The 27761-nt window shown below is 45.2% G+C and overlaps 1 protein-coding gene and 1 long non-coding RNA gene across 2 annotated transcripts in view; one reads left to right on the forward strand and one right to left on the reverse strand.

Moving 5' to 3' along the window:
• The window catches only part of LOC141977875 (uncharacterized), a 49265-nt gene that overhangs the window by 3389 nt on the left and 18115 nt on the right, over nt 1–27761 (forward strand). The window contains exon 2 of the long non-coding RNA XR_012636299.1: nt 25678–25739. This is a non-coding gene — a long non-coding RNA (uncharacterized LOC141977875). The remainder of the gene's footprint in view (nt 1–25677; nt 25740–27761) is intronic.
• GNA11 (G protein subunit alpha 11) lies at nt 1759–20707 on the reverse strand. Its single transcript, XM_074939649.1, has 7 exons — nt 20524–20707; nt 14075–14259; nt 11973–12127; nt 10726–10854; nt 8930–9059; nt 7944–8097; nt 1759–5639 (listed from the first exon to the last, which is right to left on the reverse strand). Exons 1-7 carry the CDS (start codon nt 20657–20659, stop codon nt 5449–5451), a joined length of 1080 nt encoding a protein of 359 aa, XP_074795750.1. The 5' UTR covers nt 20660–20707; the 3' UTR covers nt 1759–5448.

Below are 27761 nucleotides of genomic sequence, written 5' to 3' on the forward strand. Positions count from 1 at the left end.
GCGATTGGCTGAACAAGAAGTAGGACTGAGTGGACATGTAGGCTCTAAAGTTTTACATTGTTTTGTTTTCGAGTGCAGTTATGTAACAAAAAAATCTAAATTTGTAAAGTTGCACTTTCACGATAAAGAGATTGGACTATAGTACTTGTATGAGGTGAATTGAAAAATACTATTTCTTTTATCATTTTTACAGTGCAAATATTTGTAGTAAAAATATAAAGTAAGCATTGTATGCTTTGTATTCTGTGTTGTAACTGAAATCAATCTATTTGAAAATGTAGAAAAACATCCAAAATATTTAATAAATTTCAGTTGGTATTCTGTTATTTAACAGTGCGATTAAAACTGCGATTAATCACGATTAATTTCTTTTTAGTTAATTGCAGGAGTTTACTGCAATTAAATCAACAGCGTAAGTGGTAATGTCATCGTGGCACCCAGGAGTTGCACTCAACGACCAGGATCCCATCGCACTAGGCACTGTACAAAGAACAGTCGCTGCCCCAAAGGGCACTTTTGTCTAACTCTGTTAATTGGAAGAAATATTCCATAACCATGTTTTAAAGGCCTGTCTCTGCCTGTGACCAATTGCCTTAAGTGCAAGAGATCAGTACGGGTCTTCAAAAGCCTACTGTTCCAAGTGCTCATGATCGTGATGCATCATTCTTGATATCAGGAATTCAGGGTGATGCTGTAGCTGCCCGAGTGCTACTAGTGACATCTGGTGGGCACAGAGGAAATGCACTCAATAGCCTTGGCCAATACATCTCCCAAGAGCAAGTAGCAAGAAATCAATCCACCATGTTTGGTTTATATTTAGTGGATTGTCATCCAGCTGCAAAAAGGCAGCGCATGACCCAGACAGGGAACTCTGGGAAATGCATTTCACTCAACATGCATAGAACATTTAGCGCTAAACACACCAGACAAGAACATAAAGGTGGCAAGACAATTGTTGTATGTTTAGCCCATGACCACTCTTCCTCAGTTAATAAGCAGCCATGAAATTACAGATCCTAGCACACAACACTCCATGTTTATATGAGCAACCAGTTCACAATAGAGCAGTGCATGCCAGGCCTTGTAGTCTGAGAGCTTCACCTGTACAATTCTTCTGTCAACAAACGTGGTCTATACTGGGGATTAGGTTGGCATGACTACATCTCTCGGGGGGGGGGGGTGGATTTTTCACACCCCTGACAGATGTAGCTAAACCGATGTAAGGTTTCAGTGGAGACCAGCCCTTACTCAAGATTACGAAAATCCAGGAATACAGGTAACTCCCTCTTTCCCGCAGAGAAAATGTGCTACAGAAGGTCAGAACATTCAAGAGGCTCCTTCACCCATAAGAGGCAGCTCTCACCTGCTGGAGAAGTTACTTAGCCAGCTGGAGGTGGGAGGTGAAGGAGAGTAGCAAACAAACACCACATCACCAGAACCGGTTTTAGGAACAAAATTTATTCCAATTTCAAACAGAGAATTTATTTCAGGAGAAAGATATGAAAATCAATTTCCATCAGGTATTTCTGTAATAAGGGTCAGTGCCCAGGAGCCAGAGTAGGACTGTTCCAAGAAATGGTCACACTCCTAGACTGGAAAAGAGTCTGGAGCCTGAATGGACCCTGGCACTGGGCAGCTTATTCAGAAACTCCTTTCCCCTCCCCCCTTCCCTCCCCCCCCACCCCAACACGCACAACAATACATGCATTTCAAATGACAAGGTTTAAAAACAGCATTTTATATAGTATCTTTTTAAATAGGATGTTTAAATTGTTTAAATCAGGATCCTATAATATACAAGTATAACCAAATAATTTCCACCACATTGGCACTTGTAAAGAGTCTCTGGCACTACTAAAGAAGGGGCATTGGCACAAACCATACTTTTAAAACGGGGTGCTGCATTACAGACTTTACCTCTGCTGGACTCTAACAACCTGGGTTTGTATAGTACAATACGATGGTCAGCACACTCCGAAAGCACATTTTAAAAAAATTACCAAGTAATAAAACACGTGGGAAAAAAAACCCCATAGCTGAAGGAAATGCCAACATCACTAGGAAACAACAACAGCAGACCAAAGAATCCGATTCCAGGAGAAAGGGAAACAGGCAGAAGGGCTGGAACAGGGAGGGGCAGTTGCTCACCATATGATTGATCCTTATGGAATGATGCAAGGAAATGGGCCGCCAATGGAAGGAAAATCAGGACGATCTTCTCCCCACCTCCTTACCCCATGGGTCTCTCCACTGTAAAGTTTAGGATGACTTGGAGTAGGCCTATTTCTTCAGGACAAAAGAAAGTGCACTATGAATTGAGCTTGGCCAAGAGGCTGTTTCCTCAGCCTAAGATTCGGGATTCTTACACATGAATTTCAACAGACTTCTGTCTTGAGCTTCAATCCCTTGCTCATTACCAGCCCTATCACTGAAGAGGATGAAATCGGCAAGTTTGGTTTTTGATTTGGCACTTTTACTACAGCAGGCATCTGTTGTGGGGTCTGCCCCCAGAGATGCAGAGCAGAGGCTGGTTCTGCAAGAATGCTTCACGATCTAAGATGAAGGCAGACAGGACATCTCTCACCATGCAGGGCTGGCTAATCCCACTGCCTTCTCTTCTATGCTACAACCCACAGACACCTTTGGATTTTGTGCACAACTCTGACCTGTTCCTTCTCTAGGTCAGATGAGATTTCAGAAACAAGTTGTGGGACAGCCCTGACATGTGATATCCCCACCCAATTACCCTCAAGCCCAACTGGTGACCAGGCCAATAGCTATGCCAAACAATGGACCAGGAGGGTAAACAGCATGTGTTCGAATCTTTACTAAAGCCCCAAATCCTTCCAGAAATCACAGATAGACAAATTCACTCTGTTCCACACAACGAATGACACAAGATCCTTCCTTCTGTGCCAGGTCAACATCTCTTCACTTGGCAGGTAGAGGGACGATACCCACACAGATTCAAGTGGGAAGTGCCACCATCATTAACCTTGGAAAGGAACCTCTGGGACATTTGTTCCAAGAATCTGAATCTCTTAGCGCCAGGTCCACTGACAGCAATTGGATGCAGTGCAAACCACTCAAGATCAGGGAAGCAGGAGGACTGGCACACTGTATGTTCCAGAAGAATGGCATTTAGAATAGACCCAAGACGATTATAAAATCCTCTTCATAGAACACTTTTGACAAAAAGGATCATTTTGGCATAAAGAAAGACAAAAACACAGTAAAATTGGTGCAAAGCTGTCTGGCATACAAGAGAATCCCTCCCTTGTTTCTCCTAAACATTAGGCAGGATCAGGAATGTAGTGATTCTACGAGCAGCTGCTGCCCTACTCTCAGCCAGACCCAGGTTCTCTACTTGTTGGTCCCAAGGCTATTATTCCAACACCAGCTCTCTGATATGGCCAGGCATCTCCTCCAAGAGCTTTCTTTCTTCTTTAGTGCTCTGTGAAATACAGCAGTCTTCCCTCTCCTATTCTGGAAAACACGAGGGAGCCCTAAAATAGAACGACTGCAAAGTAATGTGAACTCCAGATTTAGTGTTACACGTCAAAGGCATCTGGGGCAGTTTGATCTCATTACATTTTGTGCAAAACACCGATGTAGTGCTCAGTCTACAAATGAGAACCGTGCAGTTGGGAGATTCGGGCCTTTGTTAGCCTTACGCAACCAACAGCAGTCTACACGCAACTGAAGCCATGTCTGGTTTATCCAGAGAATTTGGACCCAATGCTACTCGTTGGAATTGTAATAGAACCATTAGTGTTGCCCATATTTCACAGATGTCCAGAGGTGGGACAGATGCCACTGCTTCTTTCTCACTGCTTGCTTTGCCATTGCAGTCTTCCTCTAGGCAGATACAGGAGGCACCAGAGCTTTGGTTTGCTCACTCACCTGAGGTTCTGGAAGCCTATAAAACGAGATAGACGGGCTTGAAGTTCTCAGCTGACTGGAATTCAATATGGCACCTAGAATCCATTCGGAATAAACACCTGTATCAACAAACCCAGCTGCCTTCCCCTGTACTAGCCTGCTGTCCATCCCACCGCAGAAGTCTCACTTCAGCAACACACTCTAAAAGTGACTGCTGTTCTCTCAATTATCAGGCACCCTGCACCTCTGGAGCAAATATCTGTGCAAGTGCTCCAAAGAGAATCCATGCTTCTCTAAAGAAAAACCACGGCAGCATCTGTCTCAGGGAGAGCACGGACAGGAAAAACAGTAATAGAACTCCCCAACCCCTCCTAAAACTTTTCACAATCTTTTCAAGCAGTAAGAATCCTCCTCACGCCCCAGAGTCCATGTCACCCAACTCTGGTCCTTTCTAGGCAATCTGCGAGCCAGGCAGGAATGAAGCACTCTTACAAATGCACACAGCTGGCACAAAACATGATGAGGGTTTCCTTGCTGTTCACAGCATGCAAGAGAACCAGAGGCGTGGCATGTGACCCCTCAGGTCTTCAATCCAGCAAAATTTGGTGTTTAAATGCCACAAAATTACTCGGTGAGCTTCTGATCTTCACGGCATAGAGAAGTCGCTCTCTTGGTGCCGTACACTCCACTCAGAGTGAAAGTTTCTTTCCATACATTGAGCCTACTTTTAAAAATAATAATACAGCCAGGCACTTCTCCCCAGGCTCAGCAGCTACTGCTCCAAGAGCTCCCATCATTTAAAGTCCATGAACAAAATACAGCAATATGTAGCAAACCATGTATAGAACATCAATAATTTAAAAAAAAAAAAAAAAAAAAAAAAATCACAGTCTCCATATCTTTTATAATGGATACGAAAAGAAAGTAACCCAGACTAAACCGTACAAAGAATGGGAAAGTGATGGCTTTTTTGTTGTTGTGGGTTTTTTGCTATAGATGGAGAGCAATCGTTCCTCCCCAACATTTCATCACAGTGAACCATGGGGCGTGTCCTTGGGGAGGGCAGAGTGGGAACAAAAAGCAAGCAGGATTAACAATTACACCAGAGGCACCCTATGGCACAAGGCAAAGGGACCAGTAGCATTCCACACTCCCACAGTCCAGTGAATTTACAATCTTGGCCGGAAAAGTTATAGATCTCTATATATATACCACGGGAATGAAGAGGAAAATAAAAGCGGCTAAGCGACAAAGTAAAGCCCAAGATGAGGCTGCCTGGGCTGTAGGCAAAAATTAAGAGGTGAACAAGGTGCCGAAGAGTGAGGTGTATCGCCCCCGTTAACTGTGAAATAAAAGCAATTTGTTAAAAATATGAAATCAACTACTCTGTGGACAGAGACATGAGACTCCAGGATAACACTGAGCAAATTCGCCACTCCACAGATCAGACAATTTGCAATCATTACATCATTAAAAATTAAGATATTTTTCCTGTAATTTTTAAATTTTTCTTTTTTTGTCTTTTCTTCACAAGGAGGCCTCCACGGGGGCGAGGGGCAGAGCAGGTCAGACCAGGTTGTACTCCTTCAGGTTGAGCTGTAGGATGGTGTCCTTGACGGCAGCAAAGACAAAACGGATGTTTTCCGTGTCTGTGGCACATGTGAAGTGAGAGTAGATGATTTTGTCGCTGTCTGGGTTTAAATCCACAAACATCTTGAGGATGAACTCCCGGGCTGCCTGAGCATCCCTCTGCGGGCCTGCAGCAAACAAAGGCAACAGTAAACAGCACTGTGTACAGTCCATTACCTGGTTTGAAACCCCAGAATTGCTAGTTTGCTTTCTCTCTCTCCCCCTCACCCGAAGGGTAGGAGGTTATGTGACCAAAGGGGAGAAGAAAAAATTTAGCCCCCTCGGTCAAGGAATCCGGAACATCTTATGCCTAATACTAACTGGTCAAAACCTAGTAGGTGCTTTTTAAGCTTCAGAATACCAAGCTCCAACAAGCTCCGACTCTGTGCTCTATGAAACACAGAATTTGACACAATCTCCCAGAAGAACAGGCCATCTGGACCAGCATCCTGAAATGGCATGTAAATGAATCTCACCTTCCTGTAACATACCTAGTCAACTGTAAAATAATGTAGACCTTGGAGTGTAGATTTCTTCCTGACCCCATAGTAATCACCTCGTGCCCTGAAGCTCAAAATCTAGTTCCCATTATTTCTGAATGCCGAACAAAATCAGATTTGAATTAAGAAACACCCCTAAGACAACCAACTGTAGCGTTTCCAATCTGACCAGCCAGTTTATAGAGCTACGAACTACAGCTGCAGTCAGTGTTCACTTTATGTCACTAGCAGCTCCTTAGACAGACACCTGGTGATGCTCTATCGTCTATTTGAAGTGCTTGGTATTCACATATTGTTTCCATAGCATGGACCACACCTTGAGAGATTATCATCGACCACCTCCCATTCGCAATCACACAGCATCCTTTGGCAGCTACAGCAATTGTTTATATGGAAAAGCAATATTCGGAAAGCATTTCACGTACTTTTCTGCTACCTTCTACTGTGATTTAGCAGCTGAAGATAAGCCAGCACCATGTGACCAATGAATTCACCATGGACCACCAATGATCTCCAGACTAGTGTGAGAACCTCGAAGACAGTGGCTCTCAAACTTTTGTACCGGTGACCCCTTTCACGTAGCAAGCCTCTGAGTGTGACCCCCCCCCCCTTATAAATTAAAAACTTTTATATATTTAACACATTATAAATGCTGGAGGCAAAGTGGGGTTTAGGGTGGAGGCTGACAGCTCACGACCCCCCTAAGGGGTCCTGATGCCCAGTTTGAGAACCCCTGCTCTACATTTACCACAAGTAAAGACTTCAGAGATGTCTGTACTTTCTGACACCAGGGGGCAGGAGACTCCAGGGCTGGAAAGAAGACTAATTAGGACCTGTTTAGTTACAAGCCCATAACGAGGCAAGCAGCTTGCTTGGAAGACGGAACAGATAGAAATTTCTTTGGGGGAAAGGGGATTCTCCAACGGCCGCCAGTGAACTATGGCCAAAAAAAAAAAAAAAACCAAAAAAGGTGGCTCTCCCTTTATCCTGACAGCAGTTTTCAGCTGCCTCCAAGGGCTAAGAGTTGGGAGGAGAGGGCTTAGGAAAAAAAGCTTGTCTGACCTTATTCTCCTGTCTCCCATATACCTTCAATCCCATACAGATTTGGTATCATCCAATTTAGCGGGAGACTGATCTGCAGATCAGAGATTACAGAAAACACTGTTTATGCTGAAGAGCTTAACCCCAAATGGGAGCTTCCCTACATCATCCAAAATTGAGAATAGCAGACTGACAGGGATTTTACCCTGCCTGAAGCTTTTCAACACCAACATCAAAAAAGACTTGGATGATTTGACCAGTCCATAAATTAGCCTATGTGAAGGGGCTACACCCTGTTCTGGCAGAAGAAGGGGTTTGATGGTCTAATTGGTGTTTTCCATCTCTCCTACCACTAAATTCTTGCATGTCTAGAAGTAAGTTGTACACCTGTATGTATATTTCATGTATGGAAATTAATACTCTGAAATCAAAATAATCCTAGCTCAACTGAGATCCATGCACAGATCTACGGGAAGCAGTATTTCTGGTGACACTTGGTGGCAACTTTAATTGTTGATCTATGAAAAGTTTGCAGCTGTTTTTTCAGTCAGAATCCACAAGTTACATGAAGATCAAGATATTCAAATTTACTCGCCACTTTTGCTCTTTATGAAAAAGTATTTCTACCCAATGAGAGGTCCGTCTCCTCCCAACGCCACTCGATCCTACAACAAATTCAGCGCTGAATCTATAACATACTCATTTTTATAGCATCATGATTTCACTGTAAATCAAACAGAACAAAGCAGCAAACAGAAGCCCACTCACATATGAATTAAATACCTAATTAAAAATCTCACAGGTGAAGTATTTTTGTTGTTGGTTTCTTCCCCCTCCCCTTATTTAAAAGGTTCATTCTAGTTTGAAAGAGCCTCTTTAAAAATCACTTACCATCAAACTCTGGGAAATAGTCAACAAGGTGTGAGTACAGGATCTTGTCTTCCAACAAATCTTTCTTGTTGAGGAAGAGGATAACAGAAGAATTCTGAAACCATGGGTAGGTGATAATGGTCCGAAAAAGGGCTTTACTCTCTTCCATCCGGTTCTGATGCAAAAAATAAACCACATCAACACACCAAAAACCCTCATTTGTGAAAACCTGGCCATCTCTAATCCTAGACACATGAACTCATCCACATCACCCCAGATATCTCAGATGTCCTGTGTTGAACACCTTTGTCCCATTTCAGTTTTGGTCCAGAGGAGTGTGTACGTAGGAAACAAGTGCAACATCTGTGACTGACTTGAATTTAATTTGGCTGGTTTTAATTACTTGCCAATGTGCTATCTTATTTGCCCAAGTCATTTTATGCTTTTCATTACCATGTGATAGATCTGGGATCAACTTCTGGTCATGAAGATTTGTTCCCAACAAAGGTATGTGTTGGTTCATGAGAAGGAGTGCCTGCTGCTGCTTAACAGACGCTCTTCCAGCTGTTCAAGGCACTATAATGATGTAGGCAAAGAGATTAGCCATTATTTGGCAAGATGGTTGCAATGATACAAGGTATCTAGGGTGGGAAATTTAAGATGGGAGAGAAAAAAGGAACATGTGCAAGAGCTTGAGGGCTTTTCATCAGGGACGCAGAGAACCTAAGATGTGGGACACCCACTGACATGAGAATATTTCTGTAGAATTTGAGTGCACTGTACATTTCAAAACTATCTTGTACCCTGTTTCCAGAAGTGTCATGACCCATTTAGCCCCAGGTTCTCTCTTTGTAGTGGGAAAAGCTGAAGGCCAAAAACAACAGTTACTACTAATTCAAGTTCCAGTTCTCTTGGCACCAAGCAGTTCAGTACCAACCTCCAAGAAAATCAGAACGACCCTCCCCACTTTCCCCTCATCATTAGGGCCTACTCCTGCTCAGGCTTACCTCATTATCAGACTCCACTAGAACTTGGTCATATTCACTAAGGGCTACTAAAAACATGATGGAGGTCACATTTTCAAAGCAATGGATCCACTTCCTTCGTTCTGACCTCTGACCCCCAACATCCACCATTCTAAGGAAGAGAAAGACATACAATCTATCAAAGCAATAGGCTGTCAAGGATCAATAAGAGCTTCTTCGCCTGCACCCAAAGCACTAGGATATGAACGAGAGAAACAACTTTCTCCCCCCAAAGTGAAGCAGGCATGATACAGTAACATGTCCTCTACGAGCAGTTGTGCTCAGACAGCGTAACAGGAAGTTCTCGGAATGCTAATTCCACGGCCACCTCCACGTTTGACCCATTTCTTTTTCTTGGGAGACTGACCGCAAATACAAGCATCCTCATTCCTGTTTGCATCCTGGCCTCGTTCACTAAGCAGAGCTTCTGGAACCAGGCTCATCCATCACCCTGAACTATGGAGACTGAAAAGAAACTATGGCAAATCCATTCGAATCCTGTTCTACCAAATGCCAAAGCTATTTACATTTTGATATTAAGGCTTTATATTAAAACTTCTGATTGTGAGAGAAAGTTTGAGGTTAAGGACTTCCTTTGGCTATTGGGCTTTCCCCAGGACATTATGCTGAATGGAGTTATTCTAATCCACAGGCAAAGCATGAAACCCAGTCAACCACACATTCACACCATATGCCTAAGAAAAACCATCAGGATACTGGCTCCGTAATTTGAACCACTATATTTCACCTGCATCTCACTTCTATTGCATCTTTTATAAATGGATCTCCAAAAAAAAATTATAAAACAAAGCCACCTAAGTCCAGTCCAGTGCCTATATCTCAGTGGAGCGTTATTCCCATTTCACAGACGGGGAATATAAATCAGAGGTGGTGACTTGCGGTGCAGCAAAGCTAAGAACTGAACCCCAAGTCCAGGTTTCTAGTCCCTTTTTCTACCACATGTTCACTCTTCCCCCTCCTAGAACATTACATGTTATGACAGCGTGGACCAGATAAGTATTTAGATAGAATAAAGGAGAATGCCTGTTACAAAGTAGCAAATATGTTATCATGCCTCTCTATGTACTGTTTATTTGGAGATCGTATAAAGGCACAGTTAAACCTATAGATACACATATGATGCAGAAGTGAGTCAAATCCTGATGGCACAAGCTATTCATAGGAGAGCACCTTCGGAAGACACACTGGAGAATACACAAAGGAATCAGTACAGAGAAAGCAGGATCTCTCATTAGAGTTAAAGACACGTGGATCAAAGAACCTAAACACTGCATGAAGACAGAAGAACTTCTTGCCAGGAGTTATGTTTCAAACCAGTGTTGCCAGAAGAGGGCTTAGTTTTTCTTTTGGTGGATTAAGCTACCAACAGTTTGTCCAATGGGCTGGTGAGCTGTTATGTACTCATCAGATGCCAGCATGTTGCTCCTCCTGTGATGTGTTAACAATTCCAGCTGTACATCCACCTCAGGCTCTCTAGATAGAATCAGCAATTATAGTTCCAAACTATGCCATTTAACCAACACCCTCCTCAATTCCCAGAAGCTATTGGTTTCAACTCCTCTCACTCAGATACCCTTAATCAACTTAAAAAATCACAATAAATCCCCCCCCCCCCCATTTTCCAAACGCACTCTAAATTCCTCCCTACCTAAGAACTTGGATACTCTTGATCAGTAGTTTAAAAAGCCAAGAGTAGTCCTCCCCCAGTTCAGTCCCACTTGAGAGAACAGTTATAGCATGGGCTACAGTGTCAGTACCTGAAGATAATATTCTCTAGGTCAAAGGGGTATTCTATTATTCCGGTTGTAGGAACTCTAACCCGTAGCACATCTTGCTGGGTTGGTAGATATCCTGGGGTTGCGATTCGATCCACGTCACTAAGGTAGCTGTGAGAGGCATATGAAGGGGGGAAAAAAAAAGGCACCTTAGACTGTAGGTCACACTCATGGGGGTTTCAACACATTATAGCCATATGTTCCTCTCTCCCCCCCACATACATGTTAAGGAGACCAAAAGAAATCTGACTGCTCGCAGCATCACTAGGATCATTTAAAATGGGATAGGACCAAGTACTGGAAGACATACTTCAGGGAACAACCTTTCACTGAATCCCAAGGAGACCTAATAGGTTTCTCCACATGTAAATTTCACGACTGTCTCCTATCAATTGACAGCAATTCCCCAGAATCCCTTCTGATGTAGTAACTGCCATGTGTCAAACCTCACACCCTTCTGGATATAAAAAAAAAAAAAATCTGTATGACCCAACACAATGCCATCTTCCAGAGTCTCTATGCACTCAGATATTCTGCAACAGCTCCAAATGTCAAATCCTGATCCCCCTCAACTTAGCTCCGTAAGGCTAAGTCAACAGGGGAAAGTGGCATTTCTGCTGTGTAGGAACCAGGAACAGGGTACAGAGATGGTCTGGGTGGGCACTGCATAGCCATCTGTGCATCCTGGGACAGAGGTGTGAACAGCTCCATTTATCACCCAACAGAAATCGTGGGAAGTGGCTGGTGGTGTTACCAGAGTGTATGGATCTTCCAGTACTTTAAAAAAAAAAAAAAAAAAAAAAAAAAAAAACACACCCCACAAACTTATCCCATCCCCTGATCCCATCTCCTGCCAGAGCTCTTTGTGTCGAACAACTGAAGCCACAAAAACCAGAATCAAAAAAGCAAGGTGACAACAGTTATTTGGAACCAGAGTTACTGAAAAGGCAGGGAGGCATGTGCTTACAGTTCAAACTCAGAAGCATACACCCACATTTCCTAGACTACCCCACCAGACTAAATCATTAGCAGATAGATATACCTATATCATGGGGTGAAGTAATAGGAAGAAAGAGGATAGTCTAGACAAACTAAAAGACAGCAGGGCCAGTTTGCAGCGTGATAACCATATTCAGGCATCTGTAGACATCAGCTAAGTTTTAGGAAGCTTTTGTTTAGCCAACATGGCACTGATATCCAGCAGTGTGCCAGAGTGCTTATATACTTACTACTTAGCTGAGTCGGAGAGCTGATATTCTCGCCTCCTGTCATAACACTCTTGGATTCCAGGGTCAGTCCACAAGGTTTTAATTGCACTTACATATGGCTGCTCAAAGGTTGAGACTTTTTCTACGTCTACTTCCCGAATCAGCAGTGCATTGGTCTGAGGATAGAAGGTGAAAGACAAGTGAGCATACATTAAACCTAGATCCTCTTGCAAGGGCTCCAGGAATGCTATATCTTGGATGCTGGTCAAGCTGCTTACATCAGCTGCAACAGGACAGTAATGGGCAGACTAGACATCTAAAAATTATCTGTTCAATTTGTACTTGGATATCCAACAGAAGATCTAAGTACAAATTGAAAAAGGAAAAACAACTATTTTATATTCTCAGTAGCAGCCACATCTGTAAAAGCTCCTGGAAGCATCATGTGATCCTTAACAGAAATTATTTTAACAGAAATGACAACAGATTCTCTGAACTTAACTTACCAAGTTGTGCTAGAGCATAAGTCACCTACTGTTTAGAAAATACCAAAACCCAAGCACAGATCTCAGAGTGTGGAGTCCCAGACTGCCTGACTGGGGAGTGCAGTCAGTTTTATTACCAGAACATAGCTGTCTCGTGTTTCATTTTAAGGCTTTAATTGATTTTAGCCTATATTTTTAAGAGAGTGTGGGAGACCTTACTGCAGTCCGCTATAATCAAGGCCTCTTCTTTCATGGAGGAGGAAAAAGATAATCAGAACAAAACTGACACCACAAAGTGCAGCAGGACTGAAATCATCACTGCAGCATGTTATATTAATATAACTACTACACACCAATACTGCAATTCCTAAGGGTTTTCTGGATGCAATGAGAAGCAATGTCTGTTCACCCACACTATACTTTTCTTCAGAGAGAGAATTTAATCTAGTTTGCTTTTCTATGTACATTAAGCATGAGTGGAAGGTGACAGATTATAGCCCCAGAGTCCTTTAACCACACCCCAGAGAAAACACAGGTAATGCAAGTATCCTCATACCATGCCCATGCTTCAGCATGGACCCAGACAGACTCTCTCTAAAGGCCAAAGGGGAGTTCAGCCTTCAAGAACCATTCAATCCTTGGCCTCTCTGTTGAGAATGCTAATAAGAGAGCCAGGTAGAGGCAGCTGTGATGTGGATACCTAGTCATTAAGAACTCATCTGAGCCCTTCGACTTTTTCCATTTAGTACTCAGTAGTGATATCTTCAAGTCTAGACTGACTTGGGCCTCAATTTGGACCAATGATCTAGAGAAGAAAGGTGCCACATCCTATTACTAATCTCCTCGGGCCTCCCAGTCCCTATGTGGCTATTAAAAAAGTTAAAATACAGCAACATACAATAAGCCTGGTATAACCTTCACACAGTTTCATTTTGAAAAAGTGTTGTGACAGCAGAGCATGTGAACATCTAAGTTCTTGACACTCACACACTTAAAGGCATCTGCATTCATACACCTTAAAGCCAGCTGAACTAATTTAAACCATATTTAGCCCAAAAGTTTACAAAATCGTGTAAACCAAGCTTCATCCCAGAATAAATTTTTGAGTTGAGTTACAAATCCTTAAAGAAAGGTTAATAAAAGGAAAATTGACAGATCTCCATCTGCCGCTGTTAGTAGGTGTCACTCTAATCGTGCAATCTTCTGGGCTCTCAGCAGCTCCCTTATGCACCTTCTGGCACTCTGTAATGACACCGGTCATGCAGAGGAAGGCCCAGCACACTCAAAATGCTTTGGTCTTTCCGAGGTGGGTGCAGATCAGTTCCCACCCCTCGAAATTTTTATGTGGGACAACACACGTCTAGCCAAATGAAAACTGTTATACTCCTTGTTGACACCCTATTAATAAAGGCACAGAGCGGCATAGTACCACAGAAGCAGTGAAGGATACAACTGCCGTACGGGGCCAACTACCAGGAAGTTTGAACAGGTAGCGGATATAGTACAAAAGGCAGCACAAATACAGGGCACGAACCTACAGCCGTGCCCTAAAAAAAAACCCTCAGACAAACAAACTGGTGAAGCAAATCCACCAAGAGACGAAACAATGGCTTGATGGAGCTCTGCACTTTGGCTCACCTTATTCTGTTCGTACTTGTATAGGATCTTCAGGGTCTCCATGGCCCTGATCATGGACTGCATGGCAGTGAAGATGTTTTGGTACACCAGCTTGGTGAAGCCCCTTTTGTCCTCTTCAGAGTAGCCTGAGCCATGAATTATCCTCATCTGTTTGATAAATGTGCTCTTCCCGCTTTCCCCAGTGCCTGCAAATGAAGAAATGAAAGGGAAAGTCAACAGAGATCACAAATGAGATGCGGTACAGAGGGAGTGAAGCTATTATTGCATCCTACTCCACTGTACCTATTAATGGACCCAAGTGGATCTACTCCATTGATTATTACTTCTCCAGTTCCTTTTTGGAAGTCTATATAGTGGTCCTGGTGGGCCCATCCGATGTCAATCATAAGACTAACTGAGCATGATAGAAAGAGCACTTGTTCTTTTTGACAGGCTAAAAGCAATTCTGGTACACACTCCAAATCTTACATTACAGACACTCCCACACATCCTGCCTCAAAAAGCCCTGTCCGTCCGGCACACCTGACCTATTCCCATATAATCCAGCTTGATGCTATAATCACAGCTCCAGCTAAACTCCCTGATATATTCCTAAATCAGTACATTATACTAACTGGGATGCCAATGGGTGTGGGGGAAGGCTGTTAGATCATGAAAGCTCCAGTAGAATTCTCATTATTTCAGTACAATCACTCTTTCCCAACCCAATCTAGATGCCTCCTTACTACATATGAACTCAATATATTAGAAAGAGCAGCTCTGAAAGGAAGAAGGGATCAAAAAAACTACCTTCACCATACATTTTTCTTCTCAGTGGCCTGAAACCACTGTCTGATAGTGAAATATTTAAAAACAAAAACAAAAAACAATCAATCACCACCACCACCACGTGAAGTGGTAATCCTTTCTGGATTATTTTAAGAAGTTTGGATGAGAAACAACTAGTGAAGGGGACAAGGAAAGGAAATCTCAAATCTCTACTGCCAAGCAGAGTTAAACACACATACAGAGACCAGCAGGCCAAACAGCAGGAATAAAGAGTCCAGACCCCCTTGAGATGCAGCAAGATCAGAACTAACAATCTCTATCCCTGCTGAAATGGACAAAGTCATCCTTTATCAGTTAGGGGCTAAGTAAGAGGGACACAACTGGTATCAAGCAGATAGGTGGCTTATGTTAATTTTGGCAAGAGGACTCCTAAAGTTTTAGGAAAAGTTACTCTTTTGCCTAAAAGCTTTTACCGACTACTGTTCCAAGTAACACTGAAGTTTACTTTAACCCACAGATTTGAGAGTCTTCCTTGTTTCTTCTGCTTGCTACACTGTGGCATTCAACAGTACTTGGCCTAGTCAGTCTCCCCCGTTTGTGTGAGTCTCTTGCACAGAAACAGTGAAGATTCTGCAGACTCTGTGGTAGGTGCAATACCTTAAACTACAAACTTTAAAATCAGCTAGATGTCAAGTGAGTGTTGCTTCAACACCGCCAAGCACTAACATCTCCAATAAAAGAAAAGGGATGGCAAGAATGTGCTCCGAATGCAAAAAGGCAGTGCTGCAAGTGCTGCTTGGGCAAAGTACAATGCAGACCACACACCACTCATCACATGGTACAAGCCTCCCTCACGACACTGGTTTAATACCGGTTCGGGAAGGCAAGGTAGAGTTGCACTGGTTGGATGTTTCGTACATCCCCAACTCTTACCAAGCCTGCTTTCTGTACATGCAGTCAGGTGGGCAGATCAACATTCCTGCCATTAGGGGCTTAGGAAGATGGAAGCTACATCAGGTGACAGTCCAATGATGAAAATAAAAAGCAGGAAAGGGACAACGTGAAAACTTTCTTATCTTGCAGGGTAAGTGTGAGGGAGAAAGGGTGGGCAAAGAAAGGCTTCACACAGCCCTGCCACAATCAAGACCCAACTAGCGTTGGGGGATAATGGGTTTTCTCTAATGCCCTCTTCTGTATGTATTATTTATATGGCTACCGATCAGCTATAAGGATCGACCATATATGCCTTCCACAGAGCATCCCCCCATAGCCACCTTACACAGTCTGAGCTAATTCCTTCACAGAGCAATAGCTCAACTGTACATTGTCCATTCTCCAGAAATATGTTCATTCATTCTACAGAATGCTCTTGTGGAAGTTTCCCCAGATTTGCAGTTGATGTGCATTTAACTAAAAGCTGCCTCAATATGGAGCTTTGCTGATTATATTGGCCCGTGTATTACAGACTACCAGGATAATGAACCCAGGCGCATGCTCATCTTGAGAAATATTAGGAAGGTGACAAATCCTTCAACTCTCCAGATTCAGGGACACAATCTATGGAAAATGCCTGGCTTCAGCAACGTGAACAATCAGCTCTCCAACTAGAAATCAGGGGGGTTCTACGTATTAAGACAGAGGCTAATTTATCACAAATGCACATAATTACTCCTTATGAGTAGATTCTGAAGTTCCTATGTCTATACTCCAGAGCAATAAACAAATACCCAAGCAGAAAAAAAAACCCAAAACCAAACACCAAACCAGAAAGAGCAAGAAAAGACTAAAGAGCCTAGCAGAATTTTTAATGTCTCAGTTTACTGAACATTAAAATAAACGTTAAGGAGTCCGGTAGCACCTTAAAGACTAACAGATTTATTTGAGTATAACCCACTTCAGATGCATCAATAAATAAAACAAATGTTGTTACTGCCACTAACTAGCTATCTTGGTCTCCTCTAAAAAGTTATACCACAAAGAGAAAAAAAAAAAAAAAAAAATCAGAAAGTGAAATCTTTTGCGGTTGAGTACACTGTGGTGAGAACACTTCCTCGTGCTTTTACCACAGTAACCAACAAAGAGTTGAGGCGCCTCAAAGCACTTTGATGATGCAACTGTAATACAAACTTCAGCACCAGATCACTAACTTAGGTTCACTTATTCTAGCACACAAGAGATCAAATGCACAACCCCTGACCTTCCATTTTTAAATACGTGCCTCCTGCTTGGCTTCGGTCCCTCAACAATATACACACCATCACTGTGATGGGACCCTGAAACCACCAGTGAGGATAGTCTCCTGTCTTCATAAGGACACAATAAGCTTCTTTATATGACAATGTTGAGATAAGGGAATAATCTGAGCTCACCATTCCTTCAGTCAACCCATAAAAGCCACATAGTTTATAATAAGTGTTGCTGATGACAAATGCATTTGAAAACGAACTCGTGTTGGGTCAATGGCACCCACTGCTTACTTTCATATTATTCTGGAACCCAAGTAACTTTACACAAGAAACATAATCTCATTTTCTTCATTAAAAAGATTAACGTATGCCCAGTATTGGTGGGCAGTAACTGAAGCACTGAAATAGCACTATTTATTAGCAGCCCAACTCATAACAGCACTTCTATTTTTCACTCAGTATTTCTGGTTCAAGCTTCAATATAAACCAACTGTCACCACACTGGACAGCGAAGCAGTGTGGAAGAAATTACCTCTGCTTACCCTACATTCTTATTGATACTCTACTGTTTATATGATTTCTCTTAAAATATATCCTGCCCTCCCCAAAATTCTTAACCAAGAAAATGCCTCTCTCTAACTAATATGATCGGCATTTATGCTACACCATACACACCAAAGGATTCTGAACCACATACAGGACATTAACTTTACCCACCGCTAGAACTACCCCCTTTACAGGCTAACATGACTGCTGTTTAAAAGTGCACAATACTATGTAACAGTTTAGGAGAGGCAGTGAAGAGTACCATATCCTACTGAAAGTGAAAATGGAATATAAGGAAGCAGAATGCAGTTATTAGGGCTAACACTATTATTCTTAGGCCTTGTCTAAACTATGGATGTCTCCCCCCAAATCCTAACTAGTTTTTTTAAAAGTTTAGCTGAACTGATTTTAAAAACAGGTTGGAGCCAGTTGTAGACCAGGGTCCAGGCAGCTCGAGGTTTTGTTTTTTTTAAATTTTTAATGAATCAGTTTTCAAACTAGTTGAGTCAAGGAATGGTTCAGACCTCCTGGAGCTTACTCTAACCATGGTACAACCAGTTTTAAAACTGGTTCACATTAACGGTTTTTAAAGCCAATTAGATTTGGGGGAAGGAAAGATCCCTAATATAGACTCAGCCTTAAGAAAATTGACAAGTGATCAGAAACCTGGTTTTACATTTCACCTGGACAGCAGCACCTCCAACATGCTTTTAACATGCTGCTGGGATACTGTACTATTAATGGCTAGGAAGAAAGTACATCATTTACTCAATCAGTAACACCACTATGCATCAACCTAGATATGCCTATTCAGTCATTCCTGGCCAGACCCAGCCTCGCTTAGCTTGTGAAAGCTGATGCAGACATACCCACATGTGGATTTGGAATTGGACCACCTTACATCTTCAAACAACCCTGACTGGCATGCCAGTTCAGTACACATATCAAATTAACAGCCTTATTTAATCAGACCTGCTTCCCATTTTGATTTGAAATCACAGATACAATAGATGAACAAGGCCCATGACAGAATGTATAAAAGAGCAGCAATAACTTAGTGTTTTCATAGGCCTCATGGGTTAAGAGTAGCTTATGGGCTACCTGCATCCCAGCATCACATTTTCTGCTAACATTAAAGTCCGTAATCTATTATTTTTTGAAAACTTATGATGGCAACTCTCCGAAAACTATGTAGAAGAACTGATTCCCTATCCACGAGGAACCTCAGAAGTACTATGATACACCTTAGTATGCTGATGGAGATATGAACACAGACAACATTTTGTTTACATACTTAAATGACACTCTCACCCCACCAGTGTGGTATCTGAACAGGTATGTCCTTATCCTAGTACAGTGGAGCCCCACTCCTAGAGCAACTCCTGACTACTTTCCTTTCCTGGGCTAATCCTGCTCCATTCTTATTACTCCACTTGACTTCAAATTTACTGTGCCTTATCTTTACTTCTCCCAGCCCTCCCTCCAGGTTGGTTTAGAGATCTCTGTGCCCTACTAGAGGAGAGAATGGGAGGGAAAGAATGGTACCCAGTGACCTGGGGGGCTATAGCTGGATAAGTTCCCTGCATTTAACAACGGAGGGAGAAGACCATAGACACCACCAGACTTGGTGGAAATGATTCCTTCATGAAGAGATGTCAATGAAAGACTCAGAAGTCTGCCAACAATATATAATTACGTCAGTTTTAGTAATGAAAATTCGCAAACAAATAAGGCAGTAGGTCCAGCTCCCCTACAAAAGAGTTCTCCAAAACGATTTTTTTAAGACTAAAAGTAATTTCAATTTTGAAGTTTCTGCTTATGTCAAAAGCAATTTTAACACAAGATCCACTATGAAAGAAAACAAATAAACCAGTCAGCCCCCAGCTTCAATATTAAAATTACTCCAAATCTGGAATGAATAACGAAGATTGTTTAGAAGTTACCATGCCCTTCTTTTTAAATTTCCCATATTGTTTTTCCTCACAAGTTATTTTCTGGACAACAGCAAAGTGCCTGATGGTTGTCAACTCTTATAAGTACAAAAAGGTGTGCGGAGTTGGGGGTCTGACCAGCATAGATGTGCCTCCAGAGCGTCATTAGAGGTTAACATGTGGGTTCTAAGATGGGGGAAGGAAGGATGGCTACTACTGAGTAGTTAGTATCGTGCCTAACACAATAGGACCCCATTCTTTGTTGGGCCACAGGCACTAGTGTAATAAACACGATTATTGTCAACAACAAATACATGTAGACCTTAAAAGGGACATAGTTTTTAACCATGTGATTGGTGCAAAGAGTCCCTATTTTACCATATGCAGAGGAGGGCCCATATAGCCGCACGGGATGCGCTCACAGCAATAATCATTGGGGAAGAAGGCAACTGATGCAGGGGAGTGAAAGCCACATTCAGCATGGGAATGATGGGATGAAGGGGCAGGAGATCCAGGGGATGGGGGGCAGGGGAGAGAAAAGAATGGGATGCAGAGCAGGGCGGGTGCTGGGGTCTGAGGGCAGGGCAAGAAGAGGAGGGGATCCAAGCAGGTCAGGTGCTCTGGGGGAGAACAAAAGGCGTTGCAGAGCAGAGCAGGTGTTCTGGGGACCAGGGAGGGTGCTGGGGGGGGGGGGAGCAGGGCACCCAGAAAAGGAAGAGATCTAGGGCACGGTGGGCGAGGGGGGATCCAGAGCGGAGGGGAGGATGAAGGGGGATCCAAAGCGGGGGGGGGGGGTGCACGGAAAGGATTCAGAGCAGGGGGGGGATTCAGGCCGGAGGGGGGTAAAGGGGGGGGATCCAGAGCGGGATGGGGGAGAGATCCAGGGCGGCGGGGGGGGCACAGAAAGGATCCGGGGCGGGGGAGGGGAGGGATCCAGGGCGGGGAGGAGGGATCCGGGGCGGGGGAGGGGGGGCGGCAAGGATCCGGGGCGGGGGAGGGGGGGGCCGGCGCTCCTCACCCAGCAGCAGCAGCTTGAGCTCCCGGCGCGCGTCGCGCTTGTCCCTCCGCAGCTGCTTCTCGATCTCGGCGTTGATGCGCTTCGACTCCTTCACCTCGTCGCTCAGGCAACAGGCCATCATGGACTCCAGAGTCATGGCTCCGCCGCCGCCGCCGGGACCCCCGGCCCGGCCTCCTCAGCCCGGGACCCCCCCCGCGCGGCCCGGCCCGGCCTCCTCAGCCCGGGACCCGGCCTCGCCCCCGAGCCCGGGACCCCTCCGGCCAGGCCTAGCACCGCTCCCACCCCTCGGCGCGCTCCCCTCCGCCCGGCTGCGCCGCCCGCTCCCTCCTTCCCCCTCAGCCCCGCCGAGCGAGCGACAAGCGCGCACAGCCTACCCCGCTGACTCTGAAAACAAGGCCTGACTGACTGCGGCCGCCACCAATGGGAAGCGCTTCTTAGCCGGAGGGGCGGGGCTAGTAACGGCCCGGGGGCGGGGCCCGCAGAGGGAGCAGGCTGCAAGTTTGGTTGGCCGGGCAGGAAGGGAGGGGTGGGGGGAGCTGGACGCGCGTTCGGGAGCCGGGGCGTGGGGCCGCTGGGCATTGTGGGATGGTGGAGGACTGTGGGAAAGGGGGAGGCTAGGTGAGGGAATGAGTGGGAGGAGGTTGAGTCGCTCGGGGGTGCTGGCCAAGCTGGGTTGTGGGGTGGAGCAGGGCAAAGGGGGCAGAGAAGGTGGGGGCTTCCACCAGCTGGGGCATATGGGGGGGGGAGCTGGGACTTGCTTCCACCAGCTGGATTATGGGGGCTGGGACTTGCTTCCACCAACTGGGGCGTGTGGGGGGGGAAAGCAGGAGGGATGGCTAAGCGCCTCGCCCAGAGGTACCATCAGACCCTTGTGGGAAGGAAAGGGTTAATGTAGACTGACACATAGGGGGAAGCGCTTCTTGCAGTAGCCAAGGAAAATGGGGGAGCCGTGTGGGAGCAGTGCTGACCCCGGCCAGGCCGAGGAAGGGGAGCACTCCTTTATTTTGAACTCCTATGGAAAGGCTGCTTGGCTTTCCCCACGGGAGGGAAGAAATAGCAGCAGTTAGCAGGACGGCCAGGCCTCACGCCTTTAGACTCCTATGTGGCAGATGCATTTGTAGGCTGACTTCAGAGCCTGCCCTTCCTGCGAGAGAGGCGTTTGTTGGGTGTGTTTCAGAGACCTGCTTCAGTCCATCCCAGTCGATGGTCCCAGGCTGACAGACCTAAGAAATATGGCTTGTCATGGAGGGATGGGAGTTGGGTGGCGAATGCGTGCCTAAAGGCAGGGAGGCTTGTGGAGACTTCCTTGGCTCTGGTAGAATGATCCACCCACTCCTTGGCTAACCCTCCCCACCGGAGATAAAATGTGTCATGGTAGCACCTGAGGTTTACCTGCTGCTTCACATAAAGATAAGTGATTTACAATGTAATTACATACAGGTGCATAAAAACCTAGATATATAGATCCTCTTACAATACTGTAGTTCATTCCTCCTCCATAAATTATTCAACTCAAGTGGGTGGGGTGGGGGTCAGTTACATATTTGGGGCATATGAAAAAAGACTGCAGTGGCATTACCATAAGCAGGCAAGAGACTTGGGGAATACCGTTCCCCAGACTATCTCATTGAATGTAGAGACTGTCATCCGTCAGAAGGAGAGAGGGTCACTGCTACCCATTCCATTTTCCTTCCCTCCCTGTAAGATTGTCCCAATTTTAATGGAGGATGCCTTGTCCTGCAAGTCTTGTTTGGAAGATGTTAATAAGTCGCTAAGGGTACGTCTACACTGGAACAAAAACATGCCCCCGGCAGCGAGTCTCAGAGTCCAGGTCTACAGACTCTGGCTCGTGCTGTGGCACTAAAAATAGCTATATGGATGTTCCCACTTGGGCTCCGAAACCCGGTGGGATGATGGGCCTCAGAGCCAGGGTGGGAACATCTACACGGCTTTTTTTAGTGCCTTAACAGAAGCCCTGCAAGCCCAAGTCTGTAGACCTGGGCTCAGCGACTCACTGCTGCGAGGTTTTTTGGTTATCGTTATTATTATTAATTCTTTTTACAATACAGATGTACCCCTCTGTAACTCCTGGGACTGATGTTACAAAGTTGGACCATGGTCAGGGCATTGTCATTGCATCATGATGTGCCAGCATGCGACAAACTTTATGAGGGTGAGAGATGCATGAGCTTGTCTCATTGCACAAACTTACACAAGTGGCAGACAGAGGTTAAGGGAGAGATTTGAGCTATGTCCTGCTTGTGATTACAGATCCTTCTCTCTGCTATCCCCACTTGATCTCAGGGCAGCATCCAATTCAGACAGTCACTGCACTTTTGGAGTGCCCCAGCCAAGGAAGCAGTGCCTCTAACATGCTTCCTTCAGGGGTTGATATCTCCCCCCCCCCTCATGCCCTCTTCTTCCTGTTAAAGAGCCCTTACAGCTTTGTCCTTGGTACTTTTCTCGGTCCCACAGAGGCATCTCATAGGTAGCTTTCAACCTTGAACGTCACTCCTGTGCTAGTGACCCCCAACTCTACTGCTCCTCTTTATCAATCTCTGATCCCTCTCTGCCAGTCTTGATTATCACCTTATGACTAGGTCATGTTCCTGATAAATGCATCTGAAACGGTAGTGCATGTTTCTGGTTAAAAGTCATCTTGATTCCACATCTCTGATTTCGCTGTTGCTCTCCTGAACCTTGACTTCCCCCCCAGGGCTAGAAATCTTGGAGCTCTCCTAGATCTTGGGCTCTAATTGCCTTCCCTTCTAAGTCTCCCTATTTTCCCATCGTGGTTTTCTCAAGACCCTTCCTGTCTAGTCTGATCTCTTCTCTATTCTTGACCTCCTCTTTGTCTCTTCCTGGCAGGGGACTCTTCACACGAGTCACGCTTTTAGTACTGCTCCATCATTCTTTAACATGCTCTCCTTTCCTTCCAAGCCACTTCCTTTCTTTTCCACCTCACCTTGAAATCTTCCTTTTCTCTTTCACTCATACAATGCGCCCCAGGGTGATAGATACTGTGATACTCTCTGGGCACTAGCTCCCACCTACCACACACATTAATTAGGAACGAGAGAGACCAGGACCTGACAAGATCCACACACGCTGTTAAAAGCTACACTCTCCTGTTGTAAGTAGGGTTGGGCATTTATTCCACTTCATCTGGAACCCACAAGCCCCATTGATTTGCATCAATACTTTAATAAGAGGACTATTCCTGCTTAATCCTATTTTCCTCTCCCCATAACTAATGAATTAGACAGTTCAAACCTGTCACGCATCCCATGTGGTGAGGCAGAAATAGATGCCCACTCATCTTTTCGGGGGTGGGAGTTCCTTGCTCTGTTTTTCTTCCTCTGCCTTCATTCCTCCAGGCGTCTTTTGGTCGCTTCTGTTGCTCCTTCTGTAGTCATTTCTTTGCCTTACTTTCATTTCTCTTCTCCTAAACTTTATCCAGCTTCCTATTCATTTTTCTTTCCTGCCCGTTCTTTGCTTCTTTCCTCCAAGGTGGGTTGTGCTGGTTTTTTGGTTCCCCCCCTCCCCCAGATGCTGATCATCTAATTGTCCTTCCCCTACTTGCTTACATTCAGAGTGCTGTTCCCAGGGTAAAATCCTGCTCCTGTCACTCTCTGGTGTAACCAGACGCAATAAATACCCTTTTCCAACCGTTGCTCCCACAAAGGGTCCGATTCTGGTATCTTCCCACTGCTGATTATCATTCCCTTAACTGCCTGGTTCTAGCCATTACTACCCGAGGGCCTAGCCTCCAACATCTTCCTAGCTCTGAAATCTGCCCAGTTCCCACGGCCAAGCCCCAAACTGCCTGGCTCCAGTTGTTACCCCCTAGTGACGGATTGTTACTCTCCAGTCCTAGCTGTCACTTCTATAAATGCCCAGTTCCAACTGTTGTTAGTCCCTCGTTCAAACCGTCATACCCATGACGGGCTGGTTCCATTGTGCACCTCATTCCAACCGTTCCTCCAATATCTGTCCCATTCTGATTACCATGACTCAGCTTCCAACGGCCGTTCCCATAACTCCCCGTTTCCGACGGTCCCTCGTTGGTCCTGGCAGCCACAGCCTTTCTTGGTACATCCACACTGCAGCTGGGACTGAACCATTCAGCCCAGCAGACAGACTCATGCTAGCGCCGCTCAAGCCACCACGGTAAAAGTGGCCATGTGGATGTTCCGCCATTAGCCGTTGCTCTGGTCGCAGTGTGCCGGGCAGGCTTGGACCTGGGTGGCTTACCCAAGGCCACAGTGCCCACGCTATTGTTTTTAGCATGCTAGCCAGCACGAGGCTCGCTCCCGTCTGCACTGTAGACATTCCCTCTGTCCCCGGCGTTCCCTCTTCCGCGCTCATAGGGAGATCATCTCAAACCTCCTCGGGCCAGAGAGGCGAAGAATGCACCTTGGTCTACATTTAAAAATTAGGTGGACGTAATTATGTTGGTCATGGGGGTGAAAAATCCCCCCCCCCCTTGACTGACATGGCTGCGCCAACCTACCCCCCCCCCAGTGTAGACGCAGCTATGTCAGTGGAAGAATGCTTCCGTCGCTATAGCAACCGTCGTTAGGAGAGGTGCTGTTCCTACAGAAAGGGAAAACTGCCATTTTGGAAAATGGAAGAACAGCTGTGTCTATGCAATGCAGCTCTGCCGCCATAGCTATGGTGCTAGAGTCTCTGTTGTGTGCTGTGGGCTGAGTTAAGGTGAAAGCAGTGTCTGGTGCACAGTTCTGGTTTTGCAGCCAGGAGCACTTCCACGGGGCAGAAATGCCCTGGGACTCCCTGGTCACAGGCAGGGGGTGGCTAAAAGGTTCTGGAGCTGGCTTTTGACCTGTGCACTTCACGGGCCTGTTGGGAGTCAATGCAGAGGTCACTGCGTGGCCTTAGCGTGGGCTGAAGGCGTAACAAGGAGGCAGGAAGGTCCAAGTTCTACTCCTGCCTCCCTCTGTGACCTTGGCCAAGTCACTTAATCTCATTACATTCTCCCCCTGCCATAAAGTTGGGGACAGGGGAAATATTTTTTTCTCCCAGGGGTGTTGGGAGACTTGGCTATGTAGTTAATGTTTCTACATTGCTTTGAAGTTGTGAAGTGCAATGTAAGTTCTAAGACTGATTAAAATTATTATTATCTCCTATGCGCAGGTCTGAAATCCGAAGTTCAGGAGATAGCGAACACAAAAGGAACTTCCACCACCCCAACCCTGGTAAGAAAAGGAGGGGGGGGGAATCAAATTTACCCTTGTCCTATGTCCTCTTGGGGCCGTTTGCTTGTCTCTCCTGATAGGCATCTGCTTCAATGGTTCCTGCTCGACTATAAACTGTTAAAACAATAGAAGCACACATTCTTCAAGCAATTATATTCTTCCCACTTTCTCTTTTGCTTTCGCTGTCCTAATGCAGCATGGTCTTGTCAATAAGGCACTGAACAAGGAGCCTGAAGACCCGGACTTTGTTCCCTGATCTGCTGGCTGACCTTGAGCAAGTCAGTGCCCCCCTCTGTGCCTCAGTTTCCCCTCTCACCCTTGGTCTGTCTAGTCTGGTTTGATTGTAAGCTGTTTTGGGATATGGTACAACACCTAGCACTATGGCACCCCAATCTGGGGCATCTAAGCAATATAATACAAATAACAATAGTGCTGCTGTCTTTTAATTTATTTGTCTTCTCTGTTTTCTATGTCCTGCTCACCTCATCCTCTACGACTACTTTCTAGCCCTTCCTGCTTCACTTTCCTCTCTTCACTCTAGAATTTATCTTCCTACTGGCTTCTTTTTTAATCATCTTCCCAGACTCTTTAATTTATCTGACGCTCTCTCTCTCTCCCCCATCTCAAGGTCCTGTCTTGCCCCTGTTGGCCCTAACGGCCACTTTCAGCAAGAGCTACCAACCATGCACCTCCTTCACTTCAGCCTTTCTGCCTCCTGCTGGATGCTCTCTAAAAATACCACCTTCTGTTTGCCAACTCTGTTAGCCCATGCAGTGGGGCCCCCTCAAAGCTGTTCTGATTGGCCCACGTGTGATTTCCCAGCGTTTTGTTTGTGGGGTGACTCTTTCTCAAGTGCGCGGTGTGAAAGGCACCCCCTGCAAATACATGGGAATGTGCTGCTCATACACATGATCTCGAACGTGCGGGCAAATTCAGAGCAATAGCAGTTGTCATCACAGCCCATATCCTTAGTAGCTAATTAGCATGGAGGCCCCGCACAGCATCTGTCTTCCCTCACAGAAAGTGAATGCCCATGCCCCGAAAGACAGCCAGTGATTTGCAGTTGCCAAGCCCTTGTAAGAGATCCTCGCTCACACTTTCACTGGGACCATCAAGATGTTGACATGCCTTTCTGGCTAACTGGGCAGTCTGGCTACTGTCACCTTTCTCAACCCTCCTCCATTTTTGAGCCTTGCTTTGTGTGTCCTAGCAGTTGAGATTTGTAGTCCTGGCTCTGAAGAGCTACTGGGTCTCTTGCTCCTTTGGGGGAGGAACCGAGCTTATTTTTGGCCTCTCAGAAAACAATAAATAACACCATGTTTTAGAAATTTGCTGTTTGTATCTTGTTGCAGCTGTCTGCCTGAGACTGGCATGGAGAATGTCTCACCGTTTAAAGCTAAAGTCAGACTTTCAATGCATTACAGCTGCTTTCAACTGGACTGGAAACATTTTTCTCCTTAAATAGGGAGTGAATGTGATCTAGTGGTTCGGGCACAGAAATCCTAATTCCGCAAATCACTTAATCACGGCTTAAATCAGTGGAATTTAAGCATGTTCTTAAAGTTAAGCAGCTGCTTAAGTGGTCTGTTTAATCAGGGCAGGGCTGGGAGTCAGGACTCCTGGGTTCTATCCATAGCTTGATCACTGACTTGTAGCTTGGGCAAATACGTCCCTGAGCCATTGTAAAATGAGCACATTAAAGCTATGCCTTATGCGTAACTTGCTTTGAGATCTACAGATGAAAAATGCTCTATAACTGAGGAATGCTTGATATCTTTTTTAAAACTATCTTTTAAACAACACATCTGTTCAGTAAAATGGAAGAGCCAGTTGAAATTATAATCCCGTCTAGCTATTTTGAACTACAGTGTGTGTTTTCACTCCTCAGTGTCTAACCAGGAACTGGAGCTGAGGTAGAATATAATTATCCGAGTTCAGATGCAGCCAGGATGCCAGAGTTAACTCTTACCAAAAAGCACCATGGGATCATTAAAAGCCACAAGTAGCCCGGACCTCCTTTTA

The sequence above is a fragment of the Natator depressus genome, chromosome 25, assembly GCF_965152275.1.
Source record: "Natator depressus isolate rNatDep1 chromosome 25, rNatDep2.hap1, whole genome shotgun sequence".
NCBI classification, from domain to species: domain Eukaryota; kingdom Metazoa; phylum Chordata; order Testudines; family Cheloniidae; genus Natator; species Natator depressus.